General features: G+C 38.6%; 1 protein-coding gene across 2 annotated transcripts in view; it reads left to right on the top strand.

Annotated features, from left to right (window-relative positions):
- Positions 1-18,222, top strand: part of GFRA1 (GDNF family receptor alpha 1) — a 144,954-nt gene extending 126,732 nt beyond the window's left edge. For both annotated transcript variants that reach the window (XM_065066922.1, XM_005508168.3), the window contains 2 exons: positions 15,538-15,594; positions 17,194-18,222. In XM_065066922.1, the coding sequence (XP_064922994.1) occupies positions 15,538-15,594; positions 17,194-17,343 (207 nt within the window). In that variant the 3' untranslated portion in view covers positions 17,344-18,222. The remainder of the gene's footprint in view (positions 1-15,537; positions 15,595-17,193) is intronic.
- The last annotated feature ends 1,799 nt before the right edge of the window (positions 18,223-20,021 follow it).

Raw genomic sequence — 20,021 nt, forward strand, 5'->3', positions numbered from 1 at the left:
TCCCTTCCAATCCCTAGCGTTCTATGATTCTACGATTCTATGAACTGTATTTTTAAACACTCTTATTGAAGCAGATATTGGTGGTTTTGTTTTGTAGTGTGATGGCTTAAGACAAATGACAGTGTGGAGGCTAAATAATTTTGGATAGCAAAGCATTTTAATCATAGATGCATACGGTTTTATGAATTACGTACCTTCTCCATCTGCAGGGTATGGTGCAGAGGGGTTGAGAAGTCAGGGGAGCAGCATTGCAGTTTGTTGCTCAACCTCTTCGTTCCGTGGGGGAGGCTCACTCCAGGAAGGAGACCATGGTGTGTTGTGCACAGACATGAAGTTTGTCTCTTGTCCTGCTCCCTGAAATCCCCAGAGAATGGACAGATGGTCCCAGATCCTGGAGCAGGGTTGTGGGGCTGCCCACCCCAGCGTCTTTTCCCAACATCTTTTTTTATGAGTCCTTGGGTATATGAGTGGGTAGAAAAGAGCTCACAGATGACTACTGCATTCAAATAATGCTATAATTCTCTGATTTGCTGTCACTCTTGCTGGCTCTTACAGTCTGCTTGTTGCAGACATTTCTGGACATTTTTGCACTGCTTAATAATCAACAGGTTGTTTGCATAAAATAGCTATTTATTTCCTAGAGCACACCAAACCCATGCTGTTGTTTGGGACAAGCTGTCGATTGTTATTTTGCCTACTGCTACATTTATTTTCAGTCCAAAATAATTTTTAAAAATATAGGAATTGGGTAGGATGTAGAAGCCACTGCCCTGTTGTGGCGGGTCCTGAGCAGTTATCGAGCAGAGTTCTCAACAAGCCTTGGGAACCTTGTGCAAATGTTTAATTGTCTATTTCTTAGTAGTTTCAAGTGCTCAGATTGTTCCTGGTTTTAGCTGAATCATTGTGAAGAACATAGTAGAGTTAAAGCATTTGAGGAAGGTGTATGAATTTGAGTACTACAGTGCTCAGAAAAAAAAGGATAACCTGATGTTATCCACTGGATGAAAATGGGCTTGGAGGCATTTACCATATTCTCTCCTTTTATGCATCTCAGAGAACTTGCCAGTTGTGGAAGTGGATGTGGCAGCTTTGTTCATCCTCTTACCCTCAGTCTCATGGGAACATTACTCTCCCTGGCACAGAACTGTGACCTTTGCTCAGGAGGTGTAAACATCTCTGCAGCACCAGCAAAGAGGATCACGCTGCTTTTGGAGAGATAGGTTCCCTTAAACTCATACACAGATAGCAGCTCTAAGCATCTTTTTTAAACACCTTCCTGTACTCTTGGAAACGCTCCCTATTGGAAATAATAGAAATTGAAGAAATGCACTATTTTGTCATGGAGGAAAGTTCTCCTTCAGGAAATAATAACCAAGACTAGTTCTGCCTATTTATGGGATGAGAGTTGTTAGACTATTAGTCTCAATTTACTGGCATATCTACTCCATCTCTGAAACCTCACTTCCAGTTAACCATTAGCCTTTATTACATCCTTTTTCTAGCTTTTTTTTTTTTTTGGTCCTTTCTTCTTGCAGATCCATTCTGTCATCTTTGAGCACTCGGCTGCCTCATAGACTTTTTCTGGTAGGAAATCATCAGTATACGTTTTTCTGTATTCCTTCTAATGATGTTATGGCTAAATGCAGATTTGCGGGGGGACAGAAAGACTGCTCAAGCTGAACAGGAGTGACACTGGGCCCGTATGGCACAGGAGGAGTCACCATGCCACCGCTGGCTTGGCTGCCTTGGGAGCTACAGTGGGGAAGGGGGAAGGAGCTGGGGGCTGTGGCCATACTGGGGTGCAGGTAAGAGGTTGGAGTAGTGCTGTATTTTGATTATGGAAAAAAAAAGTATGAGGCAACCCCACTTCCTTATCCTTGATTAAAGACGATACATTGCCTTCCTGTGCCAACAGCACACCCAAGTACATGAAATATGTTTATGCATATAAAGTCATTTCAGTCTAAAGAGGCAATCACACAGTGTAATGAAACTCTGCTTTTGTTTATACACTTGTAAAAATGGAATAACTCCACAGTTGTGTACATTGCAATTATCCTTAAGTGTATGTTGTAATCATCAGTTACTCCTTAGGTATCTAGACATCATTCTTTGATATTTCTATGTCACCCATAAACTAATGTTCTTTAAAAATAAGCTAGTCAGACTGACAGTTATCCTGTGGCAGATGTGATCAAAAGCATTTCAGGAATAATAAAGAAGATTTTTTTAGGAATAGTTTCTTCCTTGTAACCAGCAGCAAATTAAATATAGAAAAGCCCAATGGAAATTAGAATACAATAATAAGTAATCAATCTAAATCATACATTGGTGACAAGGCAGCATAGCTGCAAAAATAATATACTGTTGAAGAGCTAAAATTTGGACCATGTTCCATAGCATGCCTAAATTTTTCAAGTAGTCAAAGCAAGTTTATAGGACAGAAAATGTAACACAGCCTTCTAACCAAATTGGTTAACATATACTCTTAATTTAAAAAAAAATATTATTACAAAACTTCTGAATATAAACATATTTTTGGTTCTGCTTTTAGCCTTTCTGCTCATTTTACTTAAAGTCATCACTGTACATTGGTAATCAAACACAGGAAATAAATCACACCCTGTATCTCCTATCTTTTTATCCCTATGACTTCTAATCAGCTGTTTGACCTGCATAATAGATCTATACATTACCTTCAAACCATCTACTCCACAACATTTTTCAACTTGATGTTGAGTTCTAGAACATGGGTATTTGTTCCATTTCAGTTCCTTGCCTTCAAAATCAATAGCAGTTCAAAATGTTTATTGTAGTCTGTACTTTGGAGAATGAGAGACGAACTATTTCACACCAAATTGTAGTTCTAATCAGTGGGCTTGGCCTAATAATCCCACCTGAGGTTAAGCCCTTCTGCGTGCTTAGCTCTTTCTGTGAGCCACAAGTAAACAGGCTCACTCTTGTCCATAATGCAGGATATTTTTTCATAGGTTCACTCAGCATGTGTCCTAAAGAATTATAGGATTATCCTCCCTCATGTCTTTCTTAAAAAAGAATTAGGTATTCAGGGAAGTAATTTACTAAATACTGCATTACATGGTAGTACTTTATTTTTCCAGATTGGCATTTTCAGAAGCCTCAAGTTGTCCCTAATTCAAGGCTTGACATGCATTACCACATGCATATAAACATGTACTGAATTCATGCTCAGATTTGAAATGTGTGCGTTCACATTTGTTATGTACATGGCAGGTAAGACATGTACCAGGCAGGATCTAAATAGCTACCTGCAGTCATAAGTACTTAATTTGTGCAAACAGTTGGATTGTAAGTAGGCATGTAAATTAAGTGTGCACAGATGAAAGCAAAGCAGTTACAAGTATCTGCGAAAACTCATTCCTAAATTTGTGTCTGCACAAATGTAGAAAAGCAGTTTGCTCAGAACTTTTCTGATCAACAGTGTTTTTTTACAATCGCTTGTCCTCCTCTAGAAAAAGGTGTGCATTAAAAGTTGCATGTATCCAAATTAAATTGTTGAAGACCATTATATGATGAATTCTATGTCAGTATGCTATTCTGCACACTTCAGTCACGTATGCACTGTAATTATCTGGTTCTGAGGGCAAATTTAGGGATCTGTTCCTGCAGGCAACCGCCTGGATACAATTTCAGAAGTCAAATGCGAATTCAGAAAGAAAAAATGTCCCTTTTTTTTAATAATGATTTTGAACTTAATTAGTTTGACAAATTCTGGCAACCTTTTGTGGAATCATGCTCTCATCAAGGGTTGGTCTAACCATTATTACTTTTAATTAAGATTTCCTGATTATTCCTAAGGATTCAGTCATGCTTATTTGCAGATGAGAAATTCAGATTGTTACAGGCACAACTGAAAATGCTTCGATAAAAAACACACCCTGTCTATACCCAGAGAGCAGCTTAGTGAGAATACTTAGGAATCATTAATTAAGGAGAGACTTTTCACCTTCAGGCTGATGGCTCAGATACAACGTTGTGTTTAGTAGCAATACAACTCTTTGGTAAGTGCACTTAGTGGGAGAGCTCCGCTCTTTGGGAGCTGAACTGGTCACCCTAAGTCCACATCACAGGGATAGCCTCTGAAATACAAGTCACGCTGGCTCATGTCGGTGTAACAGGAGACGGGACTCTGGTGTTTCATGAACATTTAAAGAGAGCAACTGGCAAAATTGCAGCTCCAAATAATCTCCAAGCCAGTTAGACGCATCTGCTCATCTATGCTCTGCGAGTCCTCATTCATCATCTGTTGTTCTTTGTTATGTACAAAGCCTGTTGTAGTGCAATTACGTTCATCCATGCACAGCACATCAGAAATGCAATGTCCTCTGCTGTTCAAGTGGTCACTGAATGTGAGCAGCATAGTGATATTCCAGATCGCTTTTGAAGTTGCTGTTCTCAAATACCGGAGAGGCTAATCCCATCTTGGCCACTGAACATGACATCTCTTCACCCCGTTATATTCCCTTCTCACTGGGACAGCTCAATACATGGTGTCAGTGCTGGTGTGCATATACAATATGCATATATTAATATACAAAAGACACAGGCTGCATTATACTCATCCCTAATCTCTAGTAATGCTGGTTTACTGCTGACTTTCCACCCACTGGTCTGGAGTTTGGACTAACACAAGAAGCCATATTGTTGCTGTAGCTGACACACACCCAGAAGTATTTTTTGGAGTGCTTCTTCTCTGCAACTTGATGACATGTATTGACGCTGAAACTTGCTAGTAAGACAAAGCTGATGCTTGTGAGTATTAGACGCATGAGTAGGTAGATCACAAAAACCCCCCATCATTTGGTGCTGTTTTCTACTTGGCCTTAGCTCAGTCCAGAACTATTAATAAAACCGTTATGCACTTAGGGGAAATATTTGCTGCCAACCATCATCAATCGAGATTCACTTCAGATAGCACTCTCTAGATGTTTCTTTAGGTGAAACCTTCCCATTTCTTGAGTCCCACTAAAGGATGTTAAAATTCAGTAGTGCAGGGCACCTGTAAGTTTTCTCTTGCAGGGTTCACAATGGAACTAGAAAAATCTGAGGATATAGGACTGTCCCTTTTTAACAGAGCAGCTCATCTGACAGAAAGGGAAATGGAGGGCATGGGGAAACATCTTGAGTGCTTTGTGATGTTATAAACATGTATCCCATTAATTCCTCATTCTCTTTGATGAAGTGCGCAGGCTGAGGTGCAAGTTAGTGCCATTTTTGTGCATTGAACCTGTCCTCTTAAGAGAAGAAGTGCTCCAGAACCACCTCCTTATTTCAAAAATACTACAGAATAGTTGTCAGTATTGACCTGAACTAGATTAAACTAGCTACCTTGGAACATAAGGCTGTGTATCCCATTAATAATCCCCTGAACCATCCAGTCTGCCACAACATAATGCTTCAAAAACTAAGCAAACTAATCACAATAAATCTTGAAAAGCTTCTTCCAGTTTAGTACGGAAACCTTACATAATACACCCAAAGTGATCCTGTTGATCTCCATTACTTGCATTAATTAGCATTCATCTATTTGTATTTTCTGGTTTATTATAATAAATGTAAACATAAATGAAAGCCTTCTGTCCTTCTGTGAATGATTTGTGTGATGAAGCAAAGCAGGATCCTGTGAATACAGTTTTGCATAATCTGATAATTATTTGCATAATCTGGTTATTATAGGCTCATATTTGTTTTAATAGGGTAATAATTGTTAGACATTTAACATTCACAATACTTTTTGTGTCCAATAAATTGTTTCAGTGCTGGAATAAAGTTCTCAGAACTTCTTGCTGAGCCCAAAGTTAAGGCCATATATGCAGATGATATTGGGAGGTTACTTTTCATTTTCACATGCTGCTGCCTGGCCAGTGGAAGAATTCCCATTGGTGTGGTGAGATCAGGGCAGTAAAGAATAAGGCACCTTTCTAAGGTCAGGATTCTGCAGACTCCTCTTACACAACAGTTTCTCTGCTTATTTGAATAGCTTCACTAACTACAGTGTAACTGTTGTGTGTGAGAGCATCATTCATGTGTAAATAATGGACATGAGGAAAGCCACTATAATGTCATCCATTTGAGTATAGTTCACTATAGTATAGTCCATTAGAATTAGTGTTTTTAACTCCTGGTATTTTTGAAAAGGGATGATTTTTCTCTCCTTCACTCACTTCAGGGGGTGGAATGAATGTAGGATGCTACATCAAAGTCTCTCGCAAGTCTTGGGTTTTAAGATCCATACTGCAAGGGCCTTTTAATAATGTTTAGGAAGCTGGCAGGACAACCCAAGGTCTAGCTTAGCTAATGGAAATCTGGGGACAAGACCAACTGGCTTTTTTTTTCATTCATGAATTAAATCTGTTGAAACATATGCTTGTCACAGAAAATACAATGCCGACAATCAAAATTGTATGATATTAATTCACTTTTAGAAAGTAAAATGCTATCAGAATTTATTAACAAGGAATATTAACAGTGAATTTTTATACCTTTCTACAAAAGTACAAAGGCATGTATTCTAATGAAAAGAAAAACAGATTATAGACAGATCTTACAGCTATGCTTAAAGTTGAAGTTGTCTTACATTTAGCATTTTAAAAAATCCTGTGTTCAATGACTTTGAACTTTGCCAAAACAGTAACTATTTGGGTAAAATTTTTCATGTGTTGTGTGTGACTCTGGCTGAATTCTCAGGGAATAACTGCCTGTCAAAGCTATGGTATGCCATAATCTGTTTGTTTTTTTTATAGACTCACCTTGTTAAATTTGATTGCATTATTTTTAAAAAAGTCTTTCTGATATTTTTATTCTGCATAGTCTTTCCAGTGCTAGAAAGGAACATGAATATTGAGGCAAATGCTGCAGTAAGTTCACTGAAGCTTCAGCCCTGCCAGTTGTTAGGATACATCTGTGTACCTGCAGGTTTCAACTGCAGGATTAAAGGAACAAGGAGAAAATGATTTAAATTTTTATTTCAGTGGCACTTCTGGAGAGCAGCTTGTGCCAAAAATACAAAATTTAACCAATTAATCCAAATCACAGATGTTCAGGATTGAATTACTTTAAAAGAAAAACAGTCTCTAAATCACGTCATGATTTAATGGGACTCGGGTACAGGCATAGCCACATAACTGCGGATGTAGGGAAATTAATACATTGGGCTTGAAATGCGTAAACAAGACTGAGGAGGGGAGGGCAGAGCTGTATGATGGGTGCTCAACTAAGTGGCTAGTTTCTTCTACCTTTCTGTGCAAGGTTCCTTTAGTATTTGTAGTCTTCGCTTTTTCCTCCTTGTAATTGGAGCCAAGTCGCTTGTTATCTACAGTGTTTTCGAAACCCTTTTAATGCTTTCAGTGTTTTCTTTCTCTGCGTAACCATGCCAGTGCTCACAACACAAACACACATACATATACGGCTAATAAAAAGTCGTGAACATTTTTAGTCACTTAACTAAAAGCAGATGTTCATGGTCACTCTCTTCCCTTCCCTTTTAAAGTGTATGAGTGAATGCCGTGCTCAGTAAACCAGCAATAATACCAGTTGCTTAAGGTTGGCATAGCACGAACGGCAGGTTCCTATACTGCTCAGCGCTCAAGCCCTGGTGCAAGCTGGTGTTCAGGCAAGCTTGCCTGATCTTTCCTCCCAGCTGCAGAACCAGAGGACAGCACCCCTGGTCCTGCTGCCCGAGTGCAGAAGCAATGTGTAATATTGGTTTCTTAATCCTTTCCACCTACTGACAGCTCAGAGCTGGAGTCTCCTGAGGCCACGTGATGTGAGCATCCCCACTGAGCTCTCTCCCTGCAACTGCTTTCGGCTTGGGAGGCCCCCAAGTTTTTCTGAGCAGAGGGTCTCAGCCACAGAGTGTCTTGTCATCTGCTCGGTGTGACAGAGAACTCGCAGGTGAGCGACAGGCGCTGCGCACAGAGCAGCACATCGCAGCCACCTCCAGCCGGCAGCTGCCAAGGCTCGCGGGGAGGTCTGAGATGCGGGCTGGAGGCACGGTAGCTGCCGAAGTCTGGTGCCTCTTTTCAAGGCTCATTAGTGCAATGCAGGGCTGGGCTGTTCTGGCTGAGCTGGTTTTAGTCCCTGAGTAGCCATGGCTGACAGCTGCTCAGGAGTGTTTACAGCACACTCCAGTGCACCACGTAGCCCAGGCTAACAGGGGAGGTAGGTACTTCTCCTGCTGCCAAGCAGAACAACTTTGTTTGCATATTTGGACATGCAAGGGCACACACTCCAGCCTGGAGAAGTGTTGTGGGATCTGTAGTTCTTCAACGACTTATCTTTGTTTCAAAATTAAAAGCTGAGTATGTCTTTTAATTGGGATTGTAATGGCTTTGTGTTCATGCTGCTTTTCTTTAGATGCTGTTCAGTGTGCAACAGCCAGATGCTACCTGTGGCTGCTCTGTATGGCACTGGGTTGGTAGCTGTGGTGAATCACTAGGGAGATGGGTTTGAATATTAAAATTCTAAACAACTTGACTTTGGATCACGTGGCTGTTCAGTTTCATAACTAAAGGAAAAAAAAAAAAGAAAACCTGGGCAGTCTAAGCCATTGCGATATTAACCTAACAGAACTTATTCCATCTGTGCTTTTTAGTATTCTGTTTTCTCCTCTTCCCTTCTTAAGGCAAAAAAAATTTGCTTGAGGCAAATCCATAAAAAGATCATATTAGGAGAATTGCATAATATCCCCTAAAAATAGGAAGCAAGAATCTAGGACTATAGAAATTCATTTTATGCAGATAAATAAATGACTGAACATGAAAACAAAATTGTTAGCAAGTTACTGTGCTGCCATGAAAGGTAAGTCAGTCAGTTCAGTTGCCTTGGCTGGGTGTCATATTTTGTGCTGTGCTCACTGGGAGACTAATTGCTTGAAATAAATATTTGAAGATCTCTGTGTCTGGTCCTTGTAAGCTGTTTGATCAGTTTGGTGTTTCTGACAGGATCTGTTTTTTATAAAACCTTTAAGATTGGTGTTAGGCAGTTTTTGTGTCATGTTGTCCCAGCCATATAAGTGCAGTGAGAGATGAGCCTTAATTAAGTTTCATCTTTACTAACATAAGGATCTGGGACTGGTCTAGCAGCAGTTCCTACAGTACAACCCATCTTTCCTTCTTTCCACACTTGTTTTGGAAGGATTAATCCCAGCTTCACCCCCAATCTAATTTTCTCTTAATTTTAAGATTGAAGAGTTTGGAGTGAGGAGGTTTTTCTCTATTTATATTGCACTTTATCAGCCTTTAGGACCACTTCTCAGAAGTGATATCTGCTGCTAAGTGTGTTTCCATCTACAGCTATCAAGAGACTGAAGTCTCTGCCCTGGACACCTGTTGGACCAGAGCTAATTAATTCCATCACTGCCCAGTGGTCTGGGCAAGAGACACTATTCTCATCCCACCTGGCCCTGTCCACAAGAGACAGGGCAGTGCTACCTCATTGGTGACCAAAGAGCTGGAAGCAAAACAGGGACCTATATGTGTCCCAGACTTTCTTCCCAGAGGATTCCTCTTGCCTGCCCTGTGGTGAAGCCTTTTTGTTTCAACTCCGTTTCCTTCTGAAGGAATGAGTGGAAATGATCTCAGGAGACCCACCATCCCTTTTTCCCTTTTCTGACCAGAAAACAAGAATCTCTGCTTTGAGGTTGCCCTCTAGCCCTTGTTTCTGATGCTTAAGTACTCAAAACCACCAAGAATCTCTTGCCCACTAAGCAGGTCTCTGCTGATTTGGATGAGCATTTCTGAGCACTTGAACCTGTAAAACCAGAGGGTGGCTGGGCACAAAGGCAGCCCCTGTAGGAAAATGGGGACAAACTGTGTGATTTTAGGACAGGTTCAAAGCTACGGGAGACAGGAGCTTAGGGCTGATGGGATCTGAAGGGACTCACTGATAAACTGTTCATTGCCTGCACTGCAGCCTGTAAATCTCTGTGTGTGTTTCCCCAGTGCGTATTTGGGCACAAGGGGATAATTGGTTTGTTTCATTTAATGCCTTCCAGCTGACAATACTTGTGATATGATTCTTACTGTACTGGGTGTTATCTACATAGCTTCAGAAACTAGTGCCAGTAGTGTCTTGTTTTTAAAAGATGCTTTCTTCAGTCTGCAAAGTGGGATGACAGCACTGTAATGCTTTTGTGCAGAATGACCACCGATAATTTCATGCCCCAAGCTTGTATCTTGCGTGCTGATTCAGCACGGAAAAAAAAAAAAAAAAAAAAGGCAGAAAAAAGATCAGACTTCTTTTTTTATAGGATTGTGCAAAACTGCATGTTTTTATAGCTTAAATAGCTTTGCACCCTGGCTGGGCAGTATGGAGTTCAAAATTACTCTGTGCTGAGTTGGATCCTTATTTAATGGCCCATGTCTCTGACCCACACTTTGCTTACCTTCCCTGTTGAAAGTAATTTATACTCCAGCATGGCACAGTACTCCCGTGCTAATAAGAAAATACAATTGACAATTGTGATAGATAACACTCACTGCTTAGTGAGCAAAGAAGAGTTAAACTGATTGCATTTTTACAGTCTGTATATTGCTCTGCTTATTGTTTGTGTCCTGCTGCTGGAAGAACAGGTTAGTTGCATAGTAAATCTCTCTAATCAACACAAGAGAAGAACAAAAAGAACAAGCACCCTCATTTCTTACAGCTACTTCAGAAGTGTGGTCATTCGAAGGATGTATCTGGGAGATTTGTATCTCTTCTTCAGAAAGGCTTGTTAACATGGACATAACTAACCAGGCATCTCAGGAGAGGACAAAGTACACTCATTAAAATTAGCTGAGAAAACAACCCACATAGCAGGTATCTATTGTAATGATACTTGTGTTGTCTCTCATTGTGATATCTAATTCCATAAAGTACATAAGGCCCAAAGTGTCTAGCGAACACAAAGGGATGGTTTCTGAGTTCAGATGCTCACCCTGTGCCTTTTTGCATTCAGGTCCAAGTTATTCCATTCCCTTTATGTGATTCCCCTTCCTTCCTCTCCCTCCGAATTACAGCTCACCTCTGTCTGGAGCCGTCCCCAGTCAGACCTTTCCTTGCTGTGAGTACATAGATATGCATGCTGTAGTGGGTATATAAAAATATAGCTGGATGACAAGCCATATATAATGTGCATTCTGACTGCTGGTGGGATACCACTGCAGTGTTTAATGCATTTATTAACCATGTAGTGCTGTGATTTGTAGAAGCTGAATGCATAATTGCAAGATAACATTTTGGGGAATAAATCCAAGGCTATAGAGTCTGCAAAGGATGGAGGTAGAGCGATGGGAAGCACAGTTACTAGGTTTGGGAGGATTTTATGATGGTTATGAGGTGCAGGACAAGAGAAGACTTGGTTAGGGTGTGTTTGAACAAGGGCACAGGATTGAACTCATCTAGGAGCCAGTGGGATTAGAAGGAAACATAGAAGTCCTTAGAGTCCTGTATCTGGAGGAGAAAAATCTCTATCAGCAATATTCCTTTCTCCTTTCAAAAAAACACTTGCTCCTCTGCTGGCCCCAATTCTCCTTTATTTCCCAGAAATATATAAGTAATACTCTGCTTCTGATCATGAGAGTATTTTCTTTTTAGGATAGGCGGTTGGTTTGTCTACCAGCTCTTGACTAAGTTAAACAGTTCAGTTTGAATATTAAAAGCTAAAGTTTACAAAGACCAAAACAAGGCTTGTGTGACTAACATACAGGATACTGAAAAGCTCATCAGGATGTGCATGAATATGATTATCTCCAAATATCATCTGTTGCTTGTGCTACCCCAGTGATAAGATTCTCAGTAAAAGCAGATATTCATTTTTACAGAATATAAAAGCTTAAGTAAGTGCAAGGTTGTTGGCAGTATGGGGGCAGCTTCTTCGAAGTAGCCCACATTACTGAATTATAGTTCCCTGCGAAGCCGGGTGAGTGTCAACCCGTCCTACATAACTTTGTTTTACAGGCAGAGGCATGTCACAGCTGAGTGTATAAGTCATTAGCAAATGTTATTTTACCTCAGTAGAAAAGATCTCATTGCTCTTTCCATATGTTTAACCAGTTATTTTAAGCTGCCTTTCTTTTACTGTTTGTTTTTTATTATTATTATATTTTTTTATCAGCCTAGCGCTGCTTGCATTTTTATTTAATGATGAAATTCCCGTAGATCTTTTCATCACCACATAAGAGATTTACATTAAAATTCAATAAAAAATAGAAGTTTGAATACAGACTTATTAGCCATTTGTGTGTGCTGTTTTACTCCTGTAGAATTAGGTACTTCTGGCATCTTTGAAGGTACCTCCTTGCCTGTACGTTAGACATGTAGGAGACCTGAGATGGAGAGTGGCAGTGAATCTTTGGCATCTTGCATAATGGACAACTCTCATTTCCCAAATTTGTTGATGGCATAGATTTTCCATCAGGATTGTCTGCAGCTGTATGTGATGGGCACACATTTCTATAATGTAATCTTTTCCGACAATGGAAGCTGTTGTATGGTAAATATCTGATGGCTGAGGGTATCCTTCATAATTCAAATACATGTCTCCCAGCCTGGGTATATTTCCACCAAAGCTACCAGCATAATCTCCACGCCCTGATTTTTTACCTCTAATAAGTTATTTGCTCATTGTAGCACAAAACCAGCAGTTCTGCTGCACACAGAGTCCTTTCTACCCAAGAGTGGGGCAGGAAGAATTTTGCCCTTGTAATTACATGACATACACTTTCTATAGCACTTTCTTCACACATAGGTGTTTGGGTTTTTTTTTTTTCCATTACTTGTGATTTAGTGATGCACTGTTGTATTATAGTAGTGCAGCCTATGCCAGCATTTCCATTATAACCCGTTTTTACAGGTTTATAACTCAACAGTAAAAACATACTCTTCCAATTTGAAACTTGGCATATAATGTCTCATCTCATCCTCAAAATGCTATTTTTTTCTTTCCCTCTGCCTTCCACCCTCACCAAAATAGGCTGCATTTTTGCTATGTTTTTAAATGGAAGATATTGTCCCTTCTGTTTTGATAAGAGAAAAGCCTGCCTGTTTACTAAAGTTACTCTTGAATCCTAAGAAAGGACGACTTTATAATAGAGGATGCATGTGAGTAAGTGTTGTTGATGTTAGAATGACTACATTAAGTGTAGGGATACAGAGAGGTATTGCCTTCCAAAGGAAAGCTAGGGAATATTGATCAAAATGATTGAAAAGCTTTTTTTTTTTTTTTGCTTTTTTTTTTTTTTTAATGTTCATTTTGTTTCTAGCTGTTGATTTTACCCTTAAAATAGTGTTCTCAAAGGTAAACATGTTTTAGCTGCTGCACTCTATTGCTTATCAGGCTGAATGAAGTGAAGGAATACTTTACTGCACATAGACGAAATAATGATATTTTTCGCTTTTTACATTTGAGAGTACAGAAGGAACATAAATTCTAACTTTGGTGTTGAGACCAACTACCAAGAGTAGACTTGTAGTTAGCACACTGTTATGAATCCAGAGCAGGCATAAGCGGCAAAGCACAGTATTTCCAACAGATGCTTGTGTGAACTAGAAAATCTAGCACCGAGTGACAAACTAAGAAATATGAGGCTTGCATGGTCCTTATGGTTCAGACTGTCAAGATCTGAAGTTCTGAACCTGAGGCATCCTATGAAGCTTCACATTCCAGTGCAATGTAGTGTTTAGGCTATAAGAAAATCAGGATTGAAATTCCGTTTATCCTTCTTTACCTATCTTTTTGGAGCCATCCATTTAGGAGTTAAAGTCTGCCCAACTGCCATTAAAAGGAGTTTCCTAACCTCTGTGAATGCCACCAGCACTGCAGTCACGGCAGGAAGGCTTCACTGGCTTGCTGCTTCTTGTAGCAAATTTACTCCAGGCATTTCTATTTCCATTTAGATAGTTAAATTTATGCTTACCATAACCACTTTAATGGTACTAATTAGAAGAAAGGGTATGTAAGAGAGAAATTTCACAGAGGGCGTTTATTAATGAATTGAGCTATTATTTTGTCATATATTTGAAAACTATCAACATAGATACAGTATGCATTCTTCCCATAGCTAAACTGTCTTCCTCGTAAGTCTCGGCTTTTTAGTTTTTCAGTTGTCTCTAATAGATCTATTTATAAATACAAAAGTATCATGAAAAGCAGGGAATGTGCTTCCTAATGAGGAGTTCAGTCCCCTCATTTGGATTCTTAAATCAGTAATTAGGTCGAAGACTATTTTGTATCCATAGGCAGCACCGGTGGCTCTCAGATATCAAGTAAAATAGCCGTACATGGAACTAAATTTTTGAGAGTATAAAATCATAATGCTCAGCACTTCCTCATATCAGCTCTTCCAAAACCAGTGGAATTCCACAGTGTAAAATGAATGCAACACAGTGAGATTCAGATCCTCATTTTTTGCAGGAAATAAATTGCAAGTCCAGCAAAACTTCCAGGAAGTGTCAGATGTGCTCAGTGCAGTCAGTAGGTTTGGTGGGTAAATCCAAGTTTTCTATGACTTGATTGTACATTAATTATTAGTAGCTCCTATAAGAGTGCTGTTTGTGTTTCTGGAATATACAAAGAAAAAAACGATTCTGAGAATCACTGGAATACTTAAATCACCTACAGCACCATTTACTGCAGGTGTCTTCCGCACCACGGGGATTGCTATTGCTATTATAGAAAAGCAGAAAACTCCCAGCCCAGTCATGTTCATTTCAGCAATGGAAATACTAAACACCTTCTGATGTTAAGACAGAGTGCATTCTGCTCTTTTCCTTTTCTATGATGCTGCCACCAGAAATGAGAGCACACAGTAATAGCAACAGATGGATGGTCATCATAAGACATGGCTGAAGATATAGCAGATTCATTTTTCAGGCTTTGATCACCTTAGATATTCCTGCATTTAATAATATTCTATGTATAATAATCAGTGAATGCAATGTAAACAAGCAGTTCAAGTTGACTTACAGGTAGGTATGTTAAAAGACATTAAATGTTCTTTTTTGGTGACTTCTTTTTAGAATTTACTCTGGCAGCCACGCAATATGTTAAATTTATATTTGTATTTTCGTAATGATACTTGGAGAAATTGCAAGAATAGGTAAGGTTAAAGTACTCCTGTGTTGTACATTTTCCTGAAACTGAGGAATATGGTAGATTTTTTGTTAATACGCAGTGGTATTATGATAAGTATTAACTGTCATATTTCCCTTCTTCTCTTGAACATCCAGCACCACTTTTAAGGGGCCACAGAACATAATGGTCTCTGCAGATGATGGCACTCGTCATTGTAATTACTAAGTACCCTTAGCTGACTGTTCGAAGTTTTGCTGTAAATTCAAATCAGAATGTGAATGTTATTGGAAAACATGCAGTTATATTTATGGAGTTTATTTGCTAATCATGTGCAAAACACTGTCAAAATTACAGGAGTATGACATCTCATGTAAATTTATCTAATTGTTTTGTGCTGCAGTAGGTATAAATTTTACAGGGACTAATTTTGTATTTGTTTATAGGCACAGAAGAAGCGGAAATCCAATGAATCTGTAGATACAGAGCTGTGTCTTAATGAGGTAAGAGTGTGTATCCTGTATGTTTCACAGCACAGGTGGCTCCCCAAAATATAGAATGTTCAAAGTCTGTCAATATTATAATGGGTTTACCTCACACTAAAGTCTTGTTGTGTTTAAATAGCGCAATGTAGTAAAGAATTTTACTCTGAAATCCAGAGTTGGGCTCAAAATGGCCTCTCCTAACTTTATATTTTAATAGCTGTGTAGTACATATATATAGGCAGGTCCTATGGCAATTACCATTGCACCTAGCAAATACAGTTAGTTAGTTAATAATCTGCAGGAACACAACATGATATGGCTTTTAACAAATACAGAGAAACATACTGCACATCATTCCGTGGCTAACAAAAATGACCAATTTAAGGCATGAGATGATGTTCACAGCAGGAGATGTGATGCTCACACATCAGGAGACAGACTGTCAGCCCCAAGAGACATGAACCTCCCAGTGCTGTTTGAGTAGTCTGCTCAGCCTGATGCCCTTCAGATGCAAACATTACATCAGTTTCCATGTCTGTCAGTCCCGATCCTTTGTATTGAGTCTCTCAGGAAGCTTAATAATTAGCGATGTACATAAATTATTTTTTGCAATGTGGAAGCATATAGTCTAGTCATTGAAGCAAGACCAGCTGTGCAACAATAAAGCACAAAAAGGATGTGACCATATCGTTCAGGGTCTCGTGCACCATGCTAGATTTGCCCAGTTCTTCTATAAAAAGACAGTTATATAGCCAGTTCCTAGTTCTTTAGGTTCTGTTGCAAATTTCCTGTAGATACTAGTATGAAGCCTAATAGCATGAGGGAACAATGCAGTGAGGGTAACAGATCCATTGACATCTTGTGCTGGCCAAAAGGCCTTAAACAAGGAGGCCCTCATAACTGTAGCCCAGGAACTGCTGGTCCATCTTATCCTGTACTCACTTCTAGTTTAAATTGTTCTACTTCTGTGATTATACCTGTTTGTTTTTATTTAACTGAGGATGACAACAATGACAAATAATCCTGCTACTCTGCATATGCAAGTTCTGTACTTGCATATGCATGCTGTTTAATTATTGGGCGCAAAGAAGAAAACAAATGTAAAAAAATGCAGCAATTAAGAGGAAAAAAAAAAAAAAAACCACAAGAAAATTTTCATAATCTGGAAAACTCTGTCTCTTCTATTCCCATGGATTCAAATTTATTTATTGTTATCCAGAAGCAATGTATTGGCAAACAAATAGTTCTATTGACTGTACAGAAGTTGCAGTTTCTTTCCAGGTCCTGTATTTGCTTTTAGAAATGAACAGGCATGATAAACACAAATCACTAAAAAAAAAAAATTGCTGTAGGTTTTATGCATGGAACCATTGCTAAAGTAGGGGTTTTGAATTGTGCTGCACTGGTGGTTTTATCCTTGAAAGTAATTTTAAAATACTGTCATTTTGACATCTATTTTTTTATGCCTTTTGTATCTTCCAACCTGTGACAGTGATATATAGGTAACGGTGGAGGGTGGGACATGAACAAACAAAAGATGAATTTCATTGTGTGGATTTAAATATTTTTGCAATGACAATGTGTAATGGTGACCAAGGAAAGTATTGTGTCTTGCAGAATGCTATTGGGAAAGACAACACCGCAGGAGTCTCCACCAGTCACATATCTTCGGAGAATTCACTCGCTCTTCCTACAAGCACACCCCTCACGCTGATGGCACTCGCACTCTCACTCTGTCTGTTCCTAAGCTCATCAGTCTTCTTGTAGCTGCATAGAAAAGGACATGTTAAAAAAAATATCTGTTTCCTATCCTCTGTTCTTTATCTGGAATTCCAGGTCTGGGAGCTAAGCTGAGGTATTCCTGCTAGAACAGTTTCAGTCAGCTGGAATTTGTTTTTTCTCTCTCTAAAAAAAAGCTTCTTGTGATATTTAGAGGCTTTGTGAAATACTTGGTGCAGTGCTACATTCCAAACCCAAAAGGCTTTTGGGCATGCAGTGTTCTAAAGAGACAGTGTGTAAATTTGCCTGTGAAGCGACCTGGTTGGATTGTTTTAATACTAATTATTTTAATTCTGGCTTTTACCTGAGAAGGAGGATGGCAGTTTTCTTAAGATCCTGTTTATCTCATTGAATGGTTTTGTTTTTAAAATTGATTGAACTTCAGACTATCAAGGATGTCTAACAGTGAATGTTCTCCCAGAGAGTGGACTTTATGAAACTTCTTCATTTGATAAATTGCTACTGATGTTAAACTCTTTCAGTGTATTAGCATTTTCCTCTTTAAATGTTTATGTACTGTAAGTGATTCTGCATTCCCTGCTGAGAAGCCATTATAATTCACATACAGGTATAATGTATGTCTTTCAGTTAAATTCTCATAGAGTGTGGCATAGAACTTTCTAACTGTACATTTATCTTTTAATTATAATCATCTAGCCTTAACAAGGGTGAAGATTATTTAAATTAACAAGAAGCGGCCATTGTGAAAGCTTGATAAAGATACATTTCTTTAAATTTGAGGATAAGCAGTAGGCACAAGTTTTGCTACAGGGTTTCAGCTGTACAGTCTATGGTCTTCTATGCTTCCCGTGATAATATAGTCCACTTATTATACTGTTTGTTTAATAAAAAATGACATACAATTTATTTGCTCTACTAAAACAGCATTATCTGTTTATACATAGCTGATAATGTCAGCTCAAAATGTTACAGGAACTCCATGCCTTCCCTTATCACAACATTGTAGAGGGAAAAGAGGTAGCAGGGTATCATTTAAACTGTGTTTTATTTCTCAGACTGCCAAAATCAACACAAAAGGATGGCTGATCCAATTACAAGGCAGCGTCATCCACACTCGCCCATGCGACAGGCTTTTCTCACCCTGGTAGTTCCTGCTGCAGACCTTGGCAACCTTGGCGCTGCTGACATGATGAACTGTTCGCAAGACCAGTTCCACAAATAGTTTTAATAGTTTGGATGGCAATATTGCCATTGGTTTTCATTCGGTGACACTGACAGCCTGTGCTGGCTCATGGTGATTTTCTGCGGTATCTGGAAGGAATTCTTTAAAGCTTTAAATGTCATCAAATAGGCAGCGTTTCTCCTAAGGGCTGTCTTTATACCTTACTGTGATGGCTTGTTGACTGTTACAAGCAGTTTTGTCTAAATCACCAACAGCAATCAGTTTTTGTTTCTGTTGAAAGTAGAAGAAAACGTCACCAAGCAAGGAGTTCATCATGTGGAATTTACGGATTTACACTGCGACTCACACAATTATGCCCTGTCCTGCTCTGAAATGTCCAGATCACTTATTTGCAATACAGCTATAAAGTACAAATTACTGTTTTATAAACTGCAATGACGTTTGGGAGTCTGCAAGATACACATCTTACTAAGAGATTATTAAACCTATTGACAAATTCATCTTTTGAGCTTTTTCTTACTTAATAATAAACACTTTCATAAATTCTGAAATTAATTTATATACTCTTGGTTATGGTCTCATAATATAGGTTTCAAAGCACTGTGTATGTGATAGAATTCTACGATACTCTGTGCCACTGAACATAACAAATTAGACAATATTACTCTTTAATTCTGTGCTGATAAGAAACTGCAAATTACTTTCAAAGGCAGCAGAGCTGCTTTCAGAGAAGAAATATATGGCACATCATTACCAGCAAAGCCCATGTGGTTCCTGTTGCTCTTCTTGTAGAAGCTAATCAAATTATTGAAAACTAGTGACAACAGAAGAAAGATGACGAGATTCATGATTTTAAAAATAAATCAAATTCTTTTATGTCAAAAGGAGCTGATAGTATAACCTATTGAAATGCTAATGAACACAGCATTATAATTCAAAAGTCTGACATTATCCAATTAAAAATATTTTCAAAACAAATTCATAAACATTACAATTATTAAATCTCTCTCTGATCCACAAAGCTTTCTTTAAAATATCATTTGTATTCAGCACATTAAATATTTTAAGCAGTATTGGGAATTTTAATAACCTCCCAATATAGTACATACTTTTTGAAGATTTTTCACATTTGGTTTGATTACAGCATCTCTGTTATATGTAATACCAATTATTAGATCTTTGACACTGTGTGATCCATAATAAAAGCTATTGATCACTTATACTGTAAACAACAACCTAATTAGGTTCTGATTATAAAATAAATTGCTAGTTATCAGTTTCAATGAGAGTTACCTTTGGAAATACAATTATGTGTGTAATAGAGGAAGAAATGATGTTTTCTACAGCTAACCATGTTACCACAGGAAAAAAAAAAAAAAAACCACAGCACTCAAGTATTTTTTCCTGTGTAAATTAAAAGCACACTGAATTCTTAATTTAAAAAAGTAAATTGCTTATTAAACAGGCAAGAGAGAAGAAAATAAAAAAGCAGCTTAAGAGTCTGACACTTAATACGGTTTTT

The sequence above is a fragment of the Columba livia genome, chromosome 6, assembly GCF_036013475.1.
Source record: "Columba livia isolate bColLiv1 breed racing homer chromosome 6, bColLiv1.pat.W.v2, whole genome shotgun sequence".
Classification (NCBI taxonomy): domain Eukaryota; kingdom Metazoa; phylum Chordata; class Aves; order Columbiformes; family Columbidae; genus Columba; species Columba livia.